This window comes from Pelophylax lessonae, assembly GCF_965119305.1.
Source record: "Pelophylax lessonae genome assembly, chromosome: 1".
Classification (NCBI taxonomy): Eukaryota; Metazoa; Chordata; class Amphibia; order Anura; family Ranidae; genus Pelophylax; species Pelophylax lessonae.
In genome coordinates, this window is record NC_138768.1 from 274241135 (window position 1) to 274263309 (window position 22175).

Below are 22175 nucleotides of genomic sequence, written 5' to 3' on the forward strand. Positions count from 1 at the left end.
AAAAAAAACGCCTCTAGGAACTTCCAGAACATGGCCGCCATCTCAATAGAAATACACTGCAAAATGGCCGCTGGATGTACCAATATGGCCGGCGAATCTTGCAGAGCACATGGGCTACAAGAAAATGGCGGCCCCCCACGGCCTGCGGAGCTACTGAGGGCCCTAGAGGGGACCCCCCAGCCTCGTGGACGGGATTGACAGAAAACGGGGCCCTGGGAGTGACAGATAAACCCCCCCCCCCGCACGATCACTCGTCCGTCGCCGGCGGTGCACCCCACCCCCACCGTTGGCTTCAAGCTCAGTCCCAGCCCCCGGGAGTAGTTTCGAAAGTTACAAAAGAGGGGGACAGGTAGGTGGGGATGTGTGTGACAGGACAGAGGGGAAAACTGGGTTGAGAGGGTTCGACCGTCCTAGGGTGGGGCCCGCGTCCACCCCAAATCCACCAGGGATAGAGGGGGGGAACCAGGAACAGGCGGGCGCCATCTCCAGACAGAACCCCTCTCCGCCGAAGTGGGGGGGCTTTCGGCTAACAAAAACACTGTGACTTGGGCCTAGACCCGGTCGTATGCAACCTGACGTTTAACTCACTGGCCCAGTCCCTGTCCGGACCTAGCGTGGAGCTGGGGTCTGCGTGCGCTCGCTGGCCAGCTGGGGTGACCACTGGATCTATATATCCAGCCCATTGCCCAGATGCGGCTTAGTTACTTGTAGATCTCACAGGAAAAAAATCCGGAAAAAAAAAGCTAACTAGAAAAAACTATCTAGAAAAAAGTTTTGCCAGGACTAGAGATCCCAGCAAGGAACTAGGTCCTTACTCCTGACTAGGCAGATTAAAAGTGACATCCTAAAGCAGGGTATACCCCCTGGTACTGCCCACAGGCGTAGCCAGAACTTTTTTCTGCCTAGTGTCCTACTCCTGTAGGGGCAGTATAACCCTACTGATATGAAGATCAGAGAATGCGTCCGTCAATCAACGACAGAGAAATAGTTTTTGTCAAAGATTAACAAAAAGGAAACTTTTGTTTTTTCATAGAGGGGAGATAATTTAGAACCCCTGTCAGTTTTTTTTTTTTTTTTTTTGCTGTCTGTGTCCCCGTTGGGGAGATTCACCCTGTTTGCCTTTTTTACCATTATCATTAAAAGTGAAAGTATAAGAAAATCCCAAATTTTGGGTCGTTCCCAGAAAAGTAATAGAGGGGAAATATTCCAATGGGGACACTAGTTTTGGTGACCTGGGGGTCCCCAAGAGATTCCCTTAATTTGCAGGGATTTCCTCTCACTTCCCCTTTGGCTATTGGACAGGAAGTGAAGGTAAACCTCCCCAACAGGACAAAGATGGCAAAAATATACGTTACATGGGTTATAACCCTCCCCTACTCTATCCAAAATGAAAAAAAAATAAGTTTTGACTATAGTTCTACTTTAAGCTTTTAAAATGTCTCCAAATTTGGAAGACATTGTGCAATGATAAGCTGATGAGTAATGCTTTGAACACCACAAAAAGAGAGTCAAGGCTGTACTGAGTGGGATTGCAAATGCATCCATGGGGCTTTTACTAACTATCAAAATTGGTGACCTGCAGTGGCTAAAAGTCACATGAACCTCGCTTAAACTGAACTGGAATTGATGATGCTGAAACTGCTATTTCTGTAACCAATTATCTGTATCTAATACAAGTAACGGTTACTTTTCATTCTTTAAAAATGTGTAAGTCTCTAATCATTCACTAGGACTAGGTTAGTAGGCTTAGTGCTAGACCCTATTAAACCTTTTTTTTTACATTTCACTCAAGGCAGTCCAGACTTGCATATTGTGTGCAGTCTGCTTTCTTGAAAGTTTTTTTTTTTTTTTTTGCCAGTTCCATAGTATTGCACCACTTCTCTGCTTTGTAAACACCTCCTTTAGCAAACTTAATCTAAAGAAGATGCCTGTGCATGCGTATTCCAGGCCGATGCAGTGTGCATCCAATGACACACACAGCGCTGGTAAGCGATGCCCTCCTCCTAGCTTCTGACACACAACTGCTGGAGCCAATCAATTCCCTATCCTCACCTCTCCTCTGCTACCAGGAAGTTGGGAGGATCGTGAAGGACCCAGTGGTGGTGACAAGGACAACGGGTAGGTGTTTAGGGATGGAGTGGTGGTTGTGAATGTACTGGGGTGTTTTACCTTAATGCTGGAATTTTTACTCTAATACTGTGAATGCAGTAAGGTATACAAAGTTTAAACTGAATCTGTGTGGATTAATTTGATTTGTTTTGTACTTTATATAATGGTGCAGTCAGGCTCTTTTTTATAACCCCCGATGACTATACAAGGGAGTTATTTGGTGAACTATTTAAATAGAGATTACCATATTTATTTTCTATTATGTAAAATCTGTCACATGCATGCTCAACCTGAAATCTTCAGAACCAGCAGAGCAGATGTACTGATCCAAATAGTTCCACTTGTAGTCCTCTAGCCGCTCATGGGAAAATTCTACCCAGCTAGGCACAAAGTCACAGCCAGAATGGGAGGGACACAGGTTATATGTGTAACTGATCTGGGCAGATTCATATGGATACCTAAGGAGAAAACACAAGTACATATTCATCCATAAACATCATCACTCAGAGAATTTCATTGAACTATCTTTAATGATGTCTTCACACAAGTTTGACACATTTTTCACACTGAGCTGAAAAAGTTGTGGATCTTGAGTGAAACTTGTTTGAATCTTCAGTGCACACATTGATAAATCAACACCACCCACTGTCTTTAAATAAAATGTCACTAAAAAGAGGAATTTTGACTTACTTGTAAATTCCATATTGTGGAGTACAGTACACCCCAGCAGAATAATTATACACCATGGGTTATAGGCTTGTACCTTCAGGTGATTGGACACCTGCAAAACCTCATAGGGCACATCCATTAGTGCAGCCCTCAAAAATTCCACTCGCCTGCTCGCATTTTGCGAGTGGAATGATGAGGAGGGCGAGTAAGAAATAGGGCTGTGCTGCATGGGGAATGTAGTGAGAGCCCAGTGCCCGCCGCCGTTCACAGCGCAGCCTGCATTCTCTGTATACAGCTCTTCTCCAGCTCCTGCACCTGGGGCCGCCCCTCTCCGTCTGCTGAATGTCCCAGCCCCTCACAGGCTCGCAGCGCGAGCATTACACTCAGTCAACTGATCGCCTGGGACCTCCCCACTCCACCCCGACCTGATACATGTCCCTGCCCCTCACATGCTCACAGTGCGAGCATTACACTTGGTTAACTGGGCCCCTGGGACCTCCCCACTCCACCCCCCCACCTGATACACATCCGCACCCCCCACAAAAGACTGATGCTTTCCACTTACCTCCTAAAGCATGTTCCCGCCCAGCACAGGCTTGCAGTTTCAAGGGATGCCTGTGACCACCCCTCTCCACCTCCCTCTTCTTGCATAATCAAGGAGGTGGGCGGTGCATGCCTCTGGTGGGCGGACTCTAACCTTCTCAGTCCACCCTGTGCACTGATGCCTGACAAACCCCTCCTCCCTTCCCCTACTTGGCTGCAGGAGAACGGTGGACATGATGACAACTTTATCTACATAGATCTAAAGCAGAATTCTTCAGTGAAACAAGCTAATGATGTAAACATTGCTGATGTTGGCTACTACATGGAGAAAGATGTAAGTATAGATCTTCTAGGGTAGGTAATTTCCACAATAGTTAAATACCACAATGGCTAACTGGACCAAGTTTTCAACATCTTAAACCCCAAAGGAATCCTGTGTATATAGGTGTATATACATAAACTTAAAGCAGTGTATTTAAGTGGTGCAGAGTATATTTAAGAAAATTACTGTATATGCAGCCTTACTACATTAGGTATAAGATGCTCAATCAGGCTTTAAAGGACTATTTTTTTTATTTTCTTTTTAAATTGCATGTCAGACCCAGAAAGAGTTTTAGGCTTCTTTCACACGGCCGCTCCGCTGCTTTAGTCCGCTGCGGGACTTTTTTTTTTTTTTTCACGGAGCGGATGACATTTGTGTCATCAGCCCCGTGTGCCCGCATATCATCCCATCCGTTTGCGGATGATATGCGGACATAATGTAAGTATATGGCATTGCGGATGTCAGCGGATGACACCGCTGACATCCGATTTTCCTTCCTTTCCGTTTTTTACACGGATGAAAAAATAGGGTTCTGTTCCATTCCAAAAAACGGAACAGAACTGAAAGGAGGAAAATCGGATGTCAGCGGATGGTATTCCGCTGACATCCGCAGTGCCATTCACTTACATTAAAGTCCGCAAATCATCCGCAAAAAAATAGGATGATTTGAGGACACACGGAGCGGCCGTGTGAAAGGACCCTTACTGTTAATTTACAGTGGAGGCATTGGTAAAATATATAAAGAAGTGTGCTGTGAGGAAGAAGGGGGAGTGGGGGGATTGAGAACATATATGTGCTGGATTGTAGGGGGGGGGGGGGTTAATTGGAGGCAAAGATCTGAATCTTACCTTTGCCTCCAATTCCACCCCCCCCCCAATCCATTTTACCTATGCCACCCCCTCCTGCCAAATCCATCATACCTGTGCCTCCAATATAACCCCCCCCCCCCCCCACCAATCTATCACACATATGCCTTCAATTCCACCCCCAAATCTGTCATACCGTATGATATTTGGGAGGGAGGAGGGGTGGAATTGGAGGCATAGGTATGATAGATTGGGGAGGAGGGGGTGGAAATGGAGGCATAGGTATTATGGATTCGGCGGGAGGGATGAAAATGGAGGCATGTGTATGATAGATTTGGCGGGAGGGGGGAAAATGGAGGAATAGGTATGATAGATTAGGGAGGAGGTGGGTGGAATTGGAGGCATAGGTATGATGGATTAGGGGGGAGGGGGTGGTATTGGAGGCATAGGTATGGTAGATTGTGGGGGGGGGGGTGGAATTGCAGGTATAAGTATGGAGGATTGGGGGGTGGAATTGGAGTCATATGTATGACGGGTTGGGGAAATATTGAAAGCATAAATGCACTTGATTGGGAGGGGGGAGGGATTGGAGGCCTAGGTGTGCTGGAGAGGAGAGTTTGGAGGTGTGCTAACATTGATACTGTTAAAGTTGTTGTTGTTGTTGTTAATATTTATTTTTGTAACTTAATTCTGAATAAAAACATTTAACAGTGTAATTTTATGAGATATTTTATGAGGGTGTGTTTAGGGGCGGAGCAGGGTAGGGTTTGGGTGGGGCAACAAGTGGCCAGTAACTCTTAAGGCCTGGCTAGTAGCTCAGGACTTGAAATTTTGAGCCCTGCCTTAGTGCCTTCCCTATATTTATACCCTCCCTACCATCCGAGTCCTCAGCAAATAATGGAGAGTAAACCAAGAAATGGGACGGAGGGTGGCCTGTATCCTGTTCTGTACTCCAAGACATGGATATGAATATATTAATCATACAGTACAGGAGACAGGCAGAATATTCATGCACTATGAGACATCCCCAAGCAATGAATAGCAAGGTATGCAACAATGAAGCAAACATAACTGTGCTAACAGCCCCGAACAACAAGGGTCAAAAGACCCAACCTCAGAGCCACTGTGAGAACCTTGCAGCAAGTTCATCAGCAGAACCTGGTAAAACTTTGAAAAAGTATGAACAGGATACCAGGTGGCAGGCTTCACAACTGGGCTTTCGAGGCTTAGGGCGGAAATGCCCATGAAACACCAACCAATATATTGGAATGGGCGCAGAGGTGTGCAGAAGGACATTTTATTTGAGAATGTATGCTTGCAATCAGATTTCATATTCATTGTGCAATGGTGGACTTTAAAGCAGTGAGTCCCTTACGAGGTCCTAAGGAAAAGACATAGAGGGAGTACGTACATCTGATTGGAGTAGTAGTCTTGTAGTATACTCTAATGGCTCTTACTACATCCAGGCAATGTAGATAGATTTCCTTTGGAAGCTTAGGTGCAGTGCATAAGGATGGGAAGAAAATGTCCCCATTGAGGTGAAATGCTGAGACCACTTTCAGAAAAATGGCATTGGGTGTAAGAAAACCTTGTCATTGTAAAGAACGAGGGAGGGCTCTTTACATTAAAGGACCGTCAGTTCAGAAACATGTCTGGCAGATATGCAAACCACAAGAGCAAAATGTAATAATGCATTAAAGTGTCTGTTCACCAGAAGTCTGCCAAGCAAAATAGGTGAGTTGGAAGCTTTGGTGCCTCAAGAGAAGTATGATTCAATTGGTATTGCTAAATCTTGGCTTCATTCTTCACATGACTGGGCTATTAATATTCCTTGCTATGCACTCTTTCGAAAAGACAGGGTAAAAAGGAGAGGTTGGGGTGTCTGTCTCTATGCGAGAAGTGATCTCAAAGTGAGTGTGAAAGAGGACCTAGTTGATGGAGAGTGTGATGAGGCTGAAGCATTATGGGTGAAACTGCATATAGATGTGCGTAGTTCAAAGTTAATTATTGGAGTTTGTTATAGACCACCCAGTATTAAAGTGGAGTTCCACCCATTTTTAATAGGTTGGAATACATAGATCTTTGTAATCCCCTTTAAAATGGCTTTTACCAATGGAAACTTTTTTTTTTTTTTTTTGCTAGTAAATACCTTAATTTTGGCTTTATTCCTCCTCTCCTCACTTCCTGGTCCGATCGGCGATGACGTCATTCGGCGATCCGCAGTGTCTGCTGGGATGTATTCTACTTGCAGTAGCTGTATCTGTACTGAGCCGTGCCTGCCCCGCCTCCGCCCCGCCTCCTCTCATTGAATTGCATTGTATGAATGTATTAAGGCCGTTCTCTGCCCAGCCTCCGCCCCGCCTCCTCTCATTGAATTGCATTGTATGAATGTATTAAGGCTGTTCTCTGCCCAGCCTCCGCCCCGCCTCCTCTCAATACAACTCAATGAGAGGAGGCGGGGCGGAGGCTGGGCAGAGAACAGCCTTAATACATTCATACAATGCAATTCAATGAGAGGAGGCGGGGCGGAGGCTGGGCAGAGAACGGCCTTAATACATTCATACAATGCAATTCAATGAGAGGAGGCGGGGCGGAGGCGGGGCAGGCACGGCTCAGTACAGATACAGCTACTGCAAGTAGAATACATCCCAGCAGACACTGCGGATCGCCGAATGACGTCATCGCCGATCGGACCAGGAAGTGAGGAGAGGAGGAATAAAGCCAAAATTAAGGTATTTACTAGCAAAAAAAAAAAAAAAAAGTTTCCATTGGTAAAAGCCATTTTAAAGGGGATTACAAAGATCTAAAGTTCCAAAAATGAGTGGAACTCCACTTTAATAAGGAGGTGGGGACTCAGCTCCTTGCATAGATGGAAAGGGCTGCAAAGGCTAGGACAGTGATAATAATGGGGGATTTTAACTACCCTGATAATCACTGGAGTAATGGCTGTGCTGGAACAGTTAACGTATAAACCTACTACATACAATTTATGGTACAGTTCATAGAGACCCCGACTAGGAATGATGCTCTGCTGGACCTGGTACCATGTAGAGCTTATTACCCATGTTCATATAAAAACATCTGGGTAGCAGTCACCAGAACATGATTTCATTTATAGTAAGCTAGAAGCAACAAACACATACTGGAAATATAAAGACACTTAACTTTAAGAGAGCACATTTTGCAAGAATGAGGGCTGCTCTCCAAGACATAGACTGGGAGAGAATATTGGCATCGATGAACACAGAACAGAAATAGTAATTCTTAAAAAGACTGTATGTGAACTCACTACAAAGTATATTCCCATGGGCAATAAGTTTAAAAAGCTAAAAAATGAAACCAAGGTGCCTCACATACAAAGTTAAAAAAGCTATAAATAATAAGAAAAGAGCTTTTAAAAAAATTAAAAATGAAGGAACATTATCATTATCAAAAGATAGTAGGACAATCTTTTGCAATCGGCCTGCCCCTGGGAAGAAGTCACTGATGATGAAATGCATTGGGATTTGCTGTTAATGAAGACATCACGCGTGCTTAGCAGTCACTCACGGTGTTCCTTTCTCATGAGCTGACACTCTGCTGGTTTTTTACTCGTTTGTGCCTCTTTACAACTCATTGACGGTACTTCCTATAAAATTTAAATAAAATTACTTAAATGTTGGCACGCTTCACTATGCCTGTTCATTTTTTTTTATTCCTGATCTATTTGTAGCTGGTGCTGAGCAGCCACCGCCTATCTCGGATGCCGGATTTTTTTGTGCTTTTATGACCATTATAATTTTTGGTCTATGCTATCTGGTAAGAAGCGCATGCTGTGTTTGTGCTTGGTAGTGGATTTCATCAATCAACATTACTTATACACTTTTTTGCACTTTATGGACACTCTTGTTTAATACTGAAAAAGGACTTTTTCATGGAAAGGAATTTTTTATCTTCACCCAACACTGGATTTTACACTTTTTCCATTATATAACTTTCATATGATTGATTTTCTTTTAATGATATATTTTGCTCATAATTTATTCACTGTATGTTTAGTTGTTTTCATGGCACATTATTTACCATATGATTATTCATGATTGCACTATTAGGATTTAGCGCCGCTACTTATTTTTATTGATCCTTTATAGCTGATATCGTAGTTGGTTAAGTGGCTGCTTACATTTTCATTATTTTTGCTTGACCTAGCGTGGATTTTTTCCTGTTTTATAGATAGTAGAACAAACCCCAAAAAATGGGAATTTTTACTTACCGTAAAATCCATTTCTCTGAGTCCACCGACGGACGTAGCTGCTGGTTTAAATCATAGACGGATGGGTAATAAGCCCCTCCCACTAGGAGTGACCAGGTAGAGCCAAAGGCTTTGACATACCTAGGGGGTGGGGTCCCTGGGTTATTACCCCCCGCCTCACCATTGCATCTTCAGTTTAGTTGCAAGCAGTGAAAAATAACCAAAACCCAACTCTTCAGAGAAAAGAGGGGTGGGAGCTACGTCCATCGGTGGACTCAGAGAAATGGATTTTACACTAAGTAAAAAATTCAATTTTCTCTTTCGCCCACTGACGGACGTAGCTGCTGCTTTAAATCAAATGGATGGGACGTCCAAAAGCAGTAACCACTGAGGGGTGGGGAAAAGACAAACTTAAAAGAATGCAATTCCCATGGCTAACATAGCCAACTATATAACATGGAGCCCAACAAGCAACAACTGGGGCTCAATTGTAGCAAAACCATAAAAGGAGAAGGAAAAGTAGACTGTTCCTTAAATGGCGGCATGCAAAACCTTGCGGCCAAAGAATGTATCTGAGGATGCAAACACATCCCCTCTGTAAAACTTGGTGAAAGTATGTACAGACGACCAAGTGGCCGCCTTGCAAACCTGCATCACTGACGCCTGATGGCGGGAAGCCCAAGAGGCACTCAACGCCCGCGTAGAGTGAGCTGTGACAGGGAAAGGAGGAACCTTGCTCTTAAGAGAATACGCCTTCACCAACGTCTGTCTGATCCATCGAGAGATGGTCGCCTGACCCTTACGGGGCCCATCCGTATTCACAGAGTCCGACTTACGAAAGTACTCAGTAGTCTACAGATACATCGGTATCGCCCGAACCACATCCAAGCAATGCAAGGCAATTTCCTTAGGATATGATGAAGGTTTCGTAAAGAGTGACGGAAGCACTATGTCTTCGTTCAGATGGAAGTCTGAAACCACCTTAGGAAGAAACAAAGGATTAGGCTGTAACACTACCTTATCCCTGTGTATGACCAGATAAGGAGAGCGGCAAGATAGTGCCGCTAGTTCAGAAACCCTGCGTGCAGAGGTGATAGTCACCAAAAAGGCAACTTTCTGCGACAAGGCGAGCAAGGAAATGTGTCTTATGTTCTCGAAAGGAGATTTTTGAAGAACTAATAGAACCAAATGAAGGTCCCAAGGAGGTAACAGAGACCTCCTGGGGGGAGCCAAATGGCGAACATCCTGAAGAAACGTACGAATCAAAGAGTGCATAGCCAAAGGTCGTTGGAAGTACACAGCCAAGGCCGAGATCTGACACTTAAGAGTGTCCAACGCCAAACGTTTCTGTAGAAAGGTCAGAATCCTGCTGATAGCAAAGGATCTAGGATGCAGCTTCAGCAATTCGCACCGAGCAATGTATGGAACGTATGGAACCGTGGAACTGTAAACAGGTTTGAATAGAACCCTCGAAAGCATTCCTGTTGAGGAACTGGTACAATCACGCCTTGTGACAGCATATTCGGAATCACTTCCTGCAGCCCCGCAAGGCGGTCTGGGGACAGCTGAAGATTGGAGGGAAAAAAGCTGTCTGGCGGACGGGAACTAAACTCTATCTTGTACCTGGACTGAATTACCTTGTGGACCCACCTGTTGTGCAACAGTGAGGTCCAAGGATCCGGGAAGAAACTGAGACGTCCCCCCACCACTGAAGTGGGTGGGGGCGCCCCTTCAGCAGAAGGGGTCTGCTTGGAGGTGCTGGAGGCAGAGATTTGGCTTACCAGCCCACCATTTCCCGGATCCTTTTCCGCCCAAAGTCTGTTTGGTTTTCTGCGACACGGTCGCACGAAAAAGACGATTCTAGGCTGTAAAGGAAGGACCACGCTTACGCGAGGGAGACTTACCCTTAGTCGAGTGAGGAAGGAGTGTGCTCTTTCCCCCAGTGACCGTCTTGATCAAGTCATCCAAGGAGGAACCAAAAAGGCGTTCACCCTGAAAGGGAAGATCTGCCAAAAGCTTCTTAGAAGCCTGGTAGGCCGACCAGGATTTTAGCCAGATCGCACGTCTGATGAACACACTTACCACTGACCCTCTGGCCGCGAGCTGAAAAACATCCAGGTTAGCATCCATTACAAATTACAGTAAAGGGGAAGAAAGCTGCGCACAAAAAATATGAAACTAAAGGCTGCTAGTACAAAGTATATCAAACCCAAGAAATATGTAAAGATGGTACAGCGCCACTAAATAGATAGCTAACTAATATGAAGGTGAACCAAAGTCCATAAGTCCATAGGAGGGAGATTTCAGATGTTGGGAATATGACTGTGAATCCCACATCAATCTTGCAAGTAGAGTTTCAGGCAGAGATCACATAAACAATAAGGATGTAACCTTACCGGACAGTTGGACCCCCTGTTACGGAAGGTCAAACAGGCATGCGATATCCACCGTCAGGGACAAAACTGCAACGGAACTCCTCTCCTATCGACCACAGACACTCCGGATAAACATAGACTATGGATCCGGCGAACCTCACTGGACCCCAGGTGCACACAGGGGATGACCTCCAATAAGACAAATGGGGGCGCACATAGTGAAGTACATTCAAGTCTTTTATTGAAATAAAAGGTAAAAAACTCACAATTTAGCTGCTTGACACAGGCATAATAAAATCATTGGCCGCGGCTCGAATAGCGTGACTGTATGGGGGCTTAGCGTGGCTGACGCGTTTCGTCCTGCAAAAGGCGTTTTCGCAGGGGAAAACGCCTTTTGCAGGACGAAACGCGTCAGCCACGCTAAGCCCCCATGCAGTCACGCTATTCGAGCCGCGGCCAATGATTTTATTATGCCTGTGTCAAGCAGCTAAATTGTGAGTTTTTTGGTTCACCTTCATATTAGTTAGCTATCTATTTAGTGGCGCTGTACCATCTTTACACATCCATTACAAATTGCAGAGTCTGCGATAATTGGTCAGCGTGTTCCAGGGCAGATGACGGTAACGGGGTTACTGTCAGTGCCTCTCTCATAGCCTTTACCCATTCAAACATGGTGAGAAACTAGAATGGAAGTCAGGGCAGGCCTGAAAATAGATCCCACTACCGTATACAGGTGTCGGGATAAGACCTCAATAAGTCTGTCAACCGGATCAGGGAGAGATGAGGATTCTGCCACCGGTAAAACCGTGGCCTTGTGAATATCTTATGGTCCACCTGAGGGGGGACCGTCCATTTGCGTAAGATCTCTTTCTCAAACGGGTAGCGTCTAGCCAAATGTTTGGGAATTGCAAGCCATTGTTCCTTGACTAAGGCGGACAAGACTTCGAGACAAGGGAAAACCTTGGCTGATTTCTTTGCCCTGAGGGATCCAAAGGATACCAAGGCTCCTTGCGATTTATCCGTGATTTTTATGGTGTCCCTCACTGAGGATATCAAAGCATCTACCAGCGCCTTTTCCTGTGCCAAGGCGGGTGTGGAAAGGAAACACCCTCTTCTGCATCAGAAAAGTCTGAATGCGGGGACGCATCCTCCAAAAGGGGGTCTAAGTCGCCGGCATATCGGCCTCAGAATCTGAGGTCTGAGACGAGACAGGCAAGGGCTGAGGGCATTTCTTAGTAAATGCTGCCGCAATATTTTTGTCCATTTTTCTGGACATTTCTGGCATCGCAGACAATAAAGTCACATCATAAGCATCATAAGCGGGCCCCAACGATACATCGGGGGTTGCAGACTAACTTGGGGAATCCATGTTAGATATATGGCCAAACAGTGGGATTGCACAGTAAGAATGTAAAGAGCAGACAGGGAAACGGGGAAACATCGGAACCTGCACCGCAAGGGGTTAAACAGAAGATTCTCCTGAAAACAGGAGCAATGGCCTAAGAGGGAGCAATCTGCGCCCCATCGCCAAATATTAATGCACCTGAGGCTAAGTGAGGTTACAAAGGCACCACAGGTTCCCAGCAAGTCCGCCGCTACCGGCGTGCACTGCGCCTTTAAGAGACGATCGCTATGCACGCAGCACTACTCCGGGGGATAATCCTAAGCCCCCTAAAGGCCTGAAACCCTTATGAAGATGAAAAGGTGAAGGCCAGGGTGATTAAACTCCTCTAGAGTAGTTACTACATGGAGAACACAGCAAGGTCCATCAGCAGCATAGAGAAGAGAACGTAGAAGGAAATGCCCCCGCCCACAAGAGCCAGAAGCTCCTGTGCTGTTTTGTCTCCAGCTCCAGCAAAATGACCACCGCTATTACAGTGATAGGGATACCCAGGCAGGCTGCTGAGGCCTGTTAAGGCTGCAGGCCACGGCAAAATGGCGGCTTTGCGACGATGAGCACGTGACCTCAGACATAGTGAGGCCTACCCTAGTAACAGGCCTGGGGGCCCTGGCGGGGAGTCATCCCGGCAGATGAAACCCCCCCAAGGTAGCGGTATGAGGCGTAACCGTGTATCCCCCACCAAAGCCTCCCCACCACCGTCCACCACTACCCGGTATAGCACCTGAGGCGACTTATATAGGGGACCCCCCACTAAAAGTGTCCCGGGGGTCTGGAGCCCAGGGTAGGGAGAGGTCAGGGTAGGAGGGGAAGGTCCCTGTGGGGGGCGAGCACGCGCCGCCCCCGCTCGTTCACTGAGATCCCCGCGCGAGTGACCAGCGGCTCTGATGTCCGCCGGTCACTCGTGATCTCCCGCAGGAGAGGGAGAAAGGCAGACGGCTGATGTAAACACAGCCGTCTGTCATTCTCCCTGATGTAAGTGCAGAGACTATATGATCCTGCTATGTAGGATCGTATATCTCTGTGGTTACATCACAAGCCATGCCCCCCCACAGTAAGAATTAGACCCCTAGGTATACATTTAACCCACTGATCCCCAATAAAGTTAACCCCTTCCCTGCCAGTGTAATTTTTACAGTAACAGTGCATATTTATAGCACTGATTACTGTAGTAATGTCACTGGTACTCCTAAAAGTGTCAGTCAGGGATCTGTCCGCCGCAATGTCGCAGTCCCGCAAAAAAAAAATCGCAGATTGCTGACATTACTAGTAAAAAAAAAAAAAAAAAAACAATAAAAATGACATAAATCTTTCCCGTAGTTAGTAAACACAATAACTTTTGCGTAATCCAATCAAAATACGCTTATTGCGATTTTTTTTTACCAAACATATGTAGCAGAAAACAAGTTGGCCTAAAATGTTAAATTTTGATTTTTAAATTTTTTTTGAGAATTTCATATAAAAAAATGTGAAAAATATTGTTATTTTTTTCAAAATTGTCGCTATTTTTTTGTTTATAGCGCAAAAAATAAAAATTGCACAGGTGATCAAATACCACCAAAAGAAAGCTCTGTTTGTGGGAAAAAAAGGATGTCAATTTTGTTTGGGTACAGTGTCGCATGACCGTGCAATTGCCCATTAAAGTCACGCAGTGCCGAATCGCAAAATAGGGCCTGGTCTTTGAGCAGCCAAATCTTCCAGGGCTTAAGTGGTTAAAAGACCGCATAGATGAGTTCTTGCTGGAAAAAAAACATTTTTAAGTAAAAGACAGCATGAATTCATGTAAGACACAAGTTGTCAAACAAATCAGATTTCTTTTTTTGAGGGGGTAAGTAAAACCTACTAATGTGTAAGGTAAAATTCTACAGGCTTGGAAAGATCAGTTTGTAAACGGATAGAAAACTGGCTAAAACACTATATTCAGAGAGTAGTGGTAATGATTCTTACTCTGAATTGTCTAAGGTTACCAGTGGTGTACCCCAAGGTTCAGTTTTGGGACCCTTACTTTTTAATATATTTATAAATGATATAGGGTCTGGGATTAAAAGTACCATTTTAGTCTTTGCAGATGACACCAAGCTATGCAGTAGAATAACATCCTTACAGGATGTCTCCAACTTACAACCTCAATGCACGGAATCATTGGGCAGTTGTGTGGCAAATGAGGTTTAATGTTGATAAATGTAAAGTTATGAACTTGTAGGGCTAAGAATATGCATGCATTATGCATATTAGGTGAACAGCTGGGGGAGTCAATAGTGGAGAAGGATCTGGGGGTTCTGGTAGATAATAAGCTTAAAGCGGAGTTCCACCCAAAAGTGGAACTTCCGCTCATTTGCTTCCTCCCCCCCTCCGGTGCCACATTTGGCACCTTTCAGGGGGGAGGGGGGGACGGGTACCTATTTTTGACAGGTACCCTTCCCCACTTCCGGGAGACGGTGCCGCCCCTCTGAAGTTTGGCCCCCTCCTCCTTCCCCCACCACCGTGCAAATCCGAATGCGCAGCGCGCTTCGGGTATGTGCAGTAGGGACTCTGCTTAAATAGCATGCAATGCCAAGCTGCAGTTTCCAAAGAGAGCAAAATCCTTCCTTGTATCAAGAGAGATATGAGAGAGAGAAAGATATGAGAGAGAGAGATATGAGAGAGAGAGAGATATGAGAGAGATGAAAGAGATGAGAGAGATGAAAGAGATGAGAGAGATGGAGAGATAGAGAGAGAGAGATAATTTTACCTCTGTACAAACCATAGTAATAAAGGACCAGCAGGTTGGAGGGGGGCAGTCCGTATAGCTCAACAAGAACAATGAACCCCACTACTCAACTGAGTTTTTAAGGAAAACAAGTGGCGGAGGCCTCCAGCGACCTGTCCCAGATTTTGTGATAACGTTTCAGACATCCTCTGTTAGCAAATATCAACTTCTTGTAGGGAAGAGTGGCATTAATATCGGCCTTTCAGGCAGATATGGTAGAAGGGGACGACTGAATCCAGGTGCGGGCTAACAACTTCCTAGCAGCGAAAAGGGTCTCATGCAAGAATCGGGTCATGTGCTTGTCTATGTCCTCATCAGGGAATATCCCCAGTAGACATATCTTGGGATCCAATGACACCGGGGAACCCATGCGATCATGGAGAGATTGAATCACCTGCATCCAGAACCCCTGGATGCATTGGCAATGCCACAGATGTCCGAAGGTGCCAAGGGATAAAAGACACTTGGGGCAAGTGGGCGACTTGGAGCGGTCAAATCTAGCCAAACTAATGCCCCCTACACACGTACCGATTGTCGGCCGTAAATATTCGGCCGACGACCGATCGGCCGATTGTAGGCTTGTTAGTATGATGCTTCCGACAGCCGACAGCGCATTTTCGGCCGAACAGAATCTGTCGTGCAAGCATTAAAATTTTTGTTGGCCAACACCAGAACGGCCGATTGTTCGCCAGTCAGTACAGATTTCGGCCGACAGACAGCAGATTTGCAAGACTGGGCATGCTCAAAAAAGAAAAAAGACAAGGAAAGTTAACCATCACATGACATCACTTCTGCAGTCGGCTGTTGTTGGCCGACAAAATTTGTGTGCAGTCTTTTGCAGTTTTCAAGAGACACGACAGCCCTGGACAAAAGACAGCCGATCGTTCGGCCGACGATCGGTACGTGTGTACGGGGCTTAACTGGAGTAAGATAAGCCCTGTGGGTAATATATATCTGCGTGAGTCTATCTGAAAGTTTTGGGGAAACGAGTACACAAGTCTCGAGGGCATCACTCCAGTCATCATCATCAAGGTTCCCTTCATCTTCCACCCAGGAGGCCCTAATACTGTAGGCCAAGTAAGACATCCGTTTCATCAACAATAATTAGTATAGCAAGGAGATAAGTTTCTGTTGGTCCTGTCCCCTAAGTAAGTCCAAAATATAAATGGATGGCAATGGAGGAGGGCGATTGTCAAATTGCACACGTAGTGCATGCCGGACCTGGAGGAAACGGGAATACATAGACATAGGGAGTCGGAACTCACCCCGAAGACTTGATGATTTGATGCGTCCATTCGCCAGTACGTGTGAAAGCAAATAAATCCCTCTAGCCATCCAAACACCTGGGTCTGGGAGTTGGAGGAGTTCAGGCAGGCGTCTATTAAACCAAAGGGGCATCATAGCATGGAAGTCTGTATTTCCAACACTCGCGAGCGCCAAGTCCCTACCCTCCTGTGATGAAACAGGAGGCCACCGCAATCAGACGTCGCGGGGGATCCGCCCACTTCACGCAGAATGTCACAGAAGGGGTGTGGGAACAACGCAGGAGTCGGGTGGCAGACCGCGTGAGATATCTAGCGCTGTCATGTTTGTCAATGTGAAAGAAGTGGGACAGTTGGGCAGCGAGATAGTAAGCTGCGAAGTTGGGGACAGCCATGCCACCCAGCTTAGTTGGTTTTTGCGCGTGTCGCCACGCTATCTTGTGCCTATTAGTTCCCCACAGGAAGGTTCTCAGAAGCTTATCTAGAACCATGACGTATCGGTAAGGAATGTAGACAGGGGAATGCCAGAGCACGCAAAGGATTTTAGGGAGGAGAATCATTTTTATCAGGCCTATTCTGCCCATCACCCCCAGGGGTAGACGTGCCCACGACTGCATCTTGGCTTTAATTAAAGTGTATAGAGGCTCAACGTTTAAAGGGATGTAATCAGATAAGGAGCGTGATACATAGACCCCCAGGTGTTTAAAAGAAGCAACCCGGGACAATGGCAGGGCGCACTGGTCAACAGGTGGGGGGAAATACATCTATGGGAAGAGTCTGGGATTTATCTCAATTAACAGTAAGGCCTGAGAAAGTGCTGAAGCGCCGGATGAGCTGCAGGGACGCAAGGAGGGAGGGTCCAGAGTCCGCGAGGTAAAGGATCAGATCATCCGCGTAGAGCCCATTCCTCTCCTCGAGTGCCCCGCAGCTCAGCCTGTGTATATCAGGATGAGATCGCATGGCTATGGCAAGGGGCTCCACCGGGAGAGCATACAGTAGAGGTGAAATGGGACAATTCTGTCGCGTTCCGCGCGAGAGGGGAAATGATCTAGACGTCCAGCCGTTGGCCAACACTCTGGCCCACGGCTGGTGATAAAGAATCGTGAGCCACTTAATAAAATTAGGGCCAAACCCGAACCGGAAGAGACAGTGCCAGAGATACTGCCACTCCACCGAGTCAAACGCTTTAGCGGCATCTAACATCACAATTACCCTACTGTAGATCCTATACAGTCGTGAGGGGCCTGTAAGTTCATGAACAGCCGTCTAGTGTTAAATGCAGTGTTCTTAGCTGGTATGAAGCCAGTTTGGTCTGAATGCACTAGGGATAAAATTACTTTGTTAAGGCATAGAGCAAGGATTTTGGCTAGAATTTTAATGTCACTTTGGAGCAGTGAGATTGGCCTGTAGGACTCCGGATACAGGGGATCAACACAATGAGCGCTTCATTCATAGAGTCCGGCAAAGTGCCACTCTCAAACATTGCGTTATATACAGTCAACAGCTTAGGCGCCAAGGTATCGGAGTAACGGGAAAAAAATTCCACCGGTAACCCGTCCAAGCTTGCAGCCTTACCTTTAGCAAAATGGGACATGGCAAGGGTCACGTCATCAACAGATATGGGAGCTTCCAATTGGTCTACCTGAGTGGGAGTCAGTGTGGGAAAGTCAACCGAGTCCAGAAGCTGAGAGAGGTCAGACAGTGCAAAGCGCACCTTGGAAGTGTATAAATCACTAAAGAAAGATGCAAAGACCTCCGCAACAGCCACAGGACCAGCAGAGTCACCCATCAGGGACTGGTGGAGGGAAATAACCACTGAAGGCCTGGAGTCCAAATGGGCCAAGTACGCTAATAACTTACCAGGTTTCTCACCATATTCGTACGTCCGCTGTTTATTAAAAACAGTTTTCAATTAGCTTTCTCACGACAGAGCTGCTCAACAGCGACTAGTGTGAAGGCAGAGTTGGGTCAGCAGGTCCTGGGAAGGGGAAAGGGCATATTGATGCTCCAGGTCCGCCAACTGAGACTCAGCGTGGCTGTAATCAGCGCGCGATGCCCGTTTAAAGCGAGATATGCGTTCCGTTAAATGTAGACGGGCGTGTTTCTTAAATGTCTCCCACACCACCTCCGGGGGGGCAGAGGCACTGTTAGTTGTGAAGAAATGATTCCACAGTGCCTCCAAGTCCGGCACTGCAGTGAGCCAAAAGGGATTGAGGCACCAGTGCCTAGGTGGGGCGTCAAGGAGGGAGGTAAAAGAGATATAATAAGGAGCATGGTCTGACAAAAGACAAGGACCAAACCCTGCAAGGTGCAACCTAGAGGATATAGTCATGGAGACCAAAATGGAGTCAATCCTCGACATAGTGGAGTGAGTAGTGGAATGGCAGGAGTATGCACGGGCTCCCGGGTGAAGGTGTCGCCACGAGTTAAGTAGGCCAAAGCTGCGTAGGAGTCTGCTAAACCGGGTTTCGTGGTCGGGGAGGTCCGGCGACAGAGGTTAACCCAGTCTGTCCAAATGGGGATTAGACACCATATTAAAATCCCCCATCCAGATTGCCGGGTATGCGGGGAACTTGGTCATGAATGCGAAACCTTCAGAAAGGAGCGCGGCATTGTACAGGGGAGGCATGTACCAAGCTAGTAACAATATAGAATTACCACCAATCCTACCTGAAACAAAGACATACCTGCCCTGGCGATCCGTCAGCACCTCCTGAACAGTGAAGGGTACAGACTTGGAAATGAGCAACGTCACCCCCCTGGAGTAGGAGGAGTGAGTGGCTTGAAAAGACCAACCCACCCAGGGTCTATGCAGAGCACCCAACAAGGGGCCCTCCGCATGGGTCTCAACCAGGGTGATGATGTCAGCACACTGCTCCTTCAGATAGGAGAAAACAACAGCGCGCTTATTTTCATCTCGGAGACCCCGTACATTCCAGGTGAGAAACTTAATTTGTGTCATGTTGGTAAAAGAAGAACATAAAAATGATGGAGGTCGGTAGGGATCCTCAGAGCAGGTTGTGCCCCCACCAGCATGTAAAAATAAGACAATGCAACACATAGGAATAGAGGCCACGGCCACATAAAAGTAGTTACACAATCAAAGAGCAGGTAAGCTATACATGACTCTAACAAAACAACCCCCCCTTCCCACCCAGCCCAACACATACCCAAACTCGTGTGAGCATGGTACCCAAAACATAGAACAAAACAGTGGAATGCCAGCAGTAGCAACAGTCGATTAGGGAAATAAAGGTACCCATCAGCGGGCAGATGCTGAAGGAGCCCAATCCTTGTAGACATATGCATCACAGGCAAACCAAAACAAGAGGGGTGAAAAAGATTCACTTTGAAAAAGGGTCCCAATCCTTGTAGACATATGCATCACAGGCAAACGCAGGTAAAGTCAACACAGGTGTGATTAGGGGTGTCCCCCGGTCAAGAAAGAAAAAAATATATACACTGGCACAAGTTGCAGCAGTCAAACACTCCATGGCAGAAAATCAAGAGAGGGGCAGATAAGCAGCGGGATCAGTAGAAAAAGCAGGTGACAGTCATCTCCTCACACCCCAGGGCTGCCAGCAGAAGGGATCGCCATAACAGATAAGGTAGAAGAGCAAAGCTACAAGGTACGCTGGAGTGGTCGCACACACAACCGGGTAAGTACAGCGTGGAATATCGGGCACAGGATCGTTGTAGAGGATAGGGACCGGGAGAGCTCCTCTCACCAGCGTCTGTTCACATGCAGCTCCAGGTCACGCCCTCCTGTCTTGCCTTTCCTTGACCCTGGACTGTAAATAAAGTCCAGGCTTCGCCAGTAGGGTAGTCATATCCCTGAAATAGTCTTCAGGAACTGAGTTCCAAAGTGATAAACCACTGCCCTGGAACTGTATAGTACCTTGCAGCTATCTCAATGTGTTGCAAGTGACAAAGTGGAGTGCCCACACAGGATATAGTGCCAGATGCAACATTACAGGCCTTGCTACAGCATTGGGTCCAATCCGGATACACTGCTTCTATGCTGGCATTAGATAACAACAGGAATCAGAAGATAAAATAAAAAAGAGAAATAATAAACTAGTTAAGCTAAGAGTGAGTTTCTCCGTAAAGGAGAAATGGTCCATCACCTTCATACACTAGCACAAAACTGAGAACTCCAAGTGGGGTAGTGTTAAAAGGGAGGGACCCAAGCGGTGAATGCTGCTGTCAATGTTTCGGCGGGGGTAAGAATACCTCCACCCACCTCATTTGTGCAGATGAAGGAATCTGTTTGTTTTTTATGTTCATCCCGCTGGTTGAACGAAAAAAGAGCAATGTATGACCAGTTTTACTCAATGGTTTCCTCTACATGTGTGTCCAAGGTAAGCTCCCTTTTGAAAATTCTTATTTGTTGAACCTGCCAGTATTCAGTATTTTTTATTTTTTTGCCCACCTTACTGCTTGCAGAGAGCGGACAACATTAAAAATAAACTGGGTAGGCATGAAAGTGCTTCCTCTGACATACAGGCCTTGTCAGTAGAGATTTAGATGTGCTGCCAACTCCTACGTCTGTTGAGAGCTATTGCCTTCTTCCACTCTGACAAGAAGAAGGGACTTTTGATAGGAGTGCAGTCCAGAAAAAGAGGAGGATGTCATGTGCAGGTACATGTCCACAGCCCCCCTGCACAAGAAGGGACCAACCGTAAAGCAGTCACATAACAGCAAGCAACTGGCGTATGTGCAGTTTGTTGTCTTGACATGCGCTAAGGCTTTTCTCAGTGTGGTTTTTAAACACTATAAACAATTACATATTTTTCAAAAGGTATTCTCTTACTTTGGCAAATATCTGGTCACAGTGATTATCTTGTCTTTGCAGGTCACTTTGTGAAATGTTCGGCCCACGCTAAGCCAATACTGGTTTTCTTCATCTGTGTGGTTTCGGGATACCAATCCTAAAAAGGAAAGAAGGAAGAATATGCAGAGCCTCATTTATGGTCCAACTTCTCAGTCCATTCTAGAAAGTTTTTCATCCTACAATAAAATACTCTTTTTCTTGGTCAGGAAGGATAAATATAATTAAAATAGAACGTTTACCTACCCTATTATACACCGACTGCCCAAAATAAAAGTCGCCATCTGGAATTAACTAAGCAACTAACTAAACTAAGCATGCAGTAACTATCCTATTGGATAGTTACTGCATGTGCCCAACGAATGAGGTTAGCTGACTACCTGAATATACTGAATAACCAGATTATTCCATCAATGGATTTTTTCTTCCCTGATGGCACAAGCATATTTCCAAGATGACAATGCCAGCATTTATCGGGCTCAAATTGTGAAAGAGTGGTTCAGGGAGCATGAGACATCATTTTCAGACATGGATTGGCCACCACAAAGTCCAGAACTTAACCCCATTGAGAATCTTTGGGATGTGCTGAAGAAGGCTTTGCACAGTGGTACCATCATCGATACAAGATCTTGATGAAAAATTAATGCAACACTGGACGGAAATAAATCTTGTGACATTGCAGAAGCTTATCAAAACAATGCCGCAGCGAATGCGTGCCATAATCAAAGCCAACAAAATATTGGTGTGTGACCTTTTTTTTTGGTGGCGACTTTTTTTTGGCTAGGCAGTGTATATATTAACAGGTAGCGCTGTAATAATCTAAACAAAATTCAAAAATAAAATTCAAAAGTAAAAATAAGTCCATGGAATATAAAACAT

The 22175-nt window shown here is 46.0% G+C and overlaps 1 protein-coding gene across 6 annotated transcripts in view; it reads right to left on the reverse strand.

Moving 5' to 3' along the window:
- The window catches only part of DEPDC5 (DEP domain containing 5, GATOR1 subcomplex subunit), a 228801-nt gene that overhangs the window by 66008 nt on the left and 140618 nt on the right, over positions 1 to 22175 (reverse strand). For all 6 annotated transcript variants that reach the window (XM_082263291.1, XM_082263293.1, XM_082263290.1 and 3 more), the window contains 2 exons: positions 21279 to 21396; positions 2400 to 2567 (listed from right to left, as the gene is read on the reverse strand). In XM_082263291.1, the coding sequence (XP_082119417.1) occupies positions 2400 to 2567; positions 21279 to 21396 (286 nt within the window). The remainder of the gene's footprint in view (positions 1 to 2399; positions 2568 to 21278; positions 21397 to 22175) is intronic.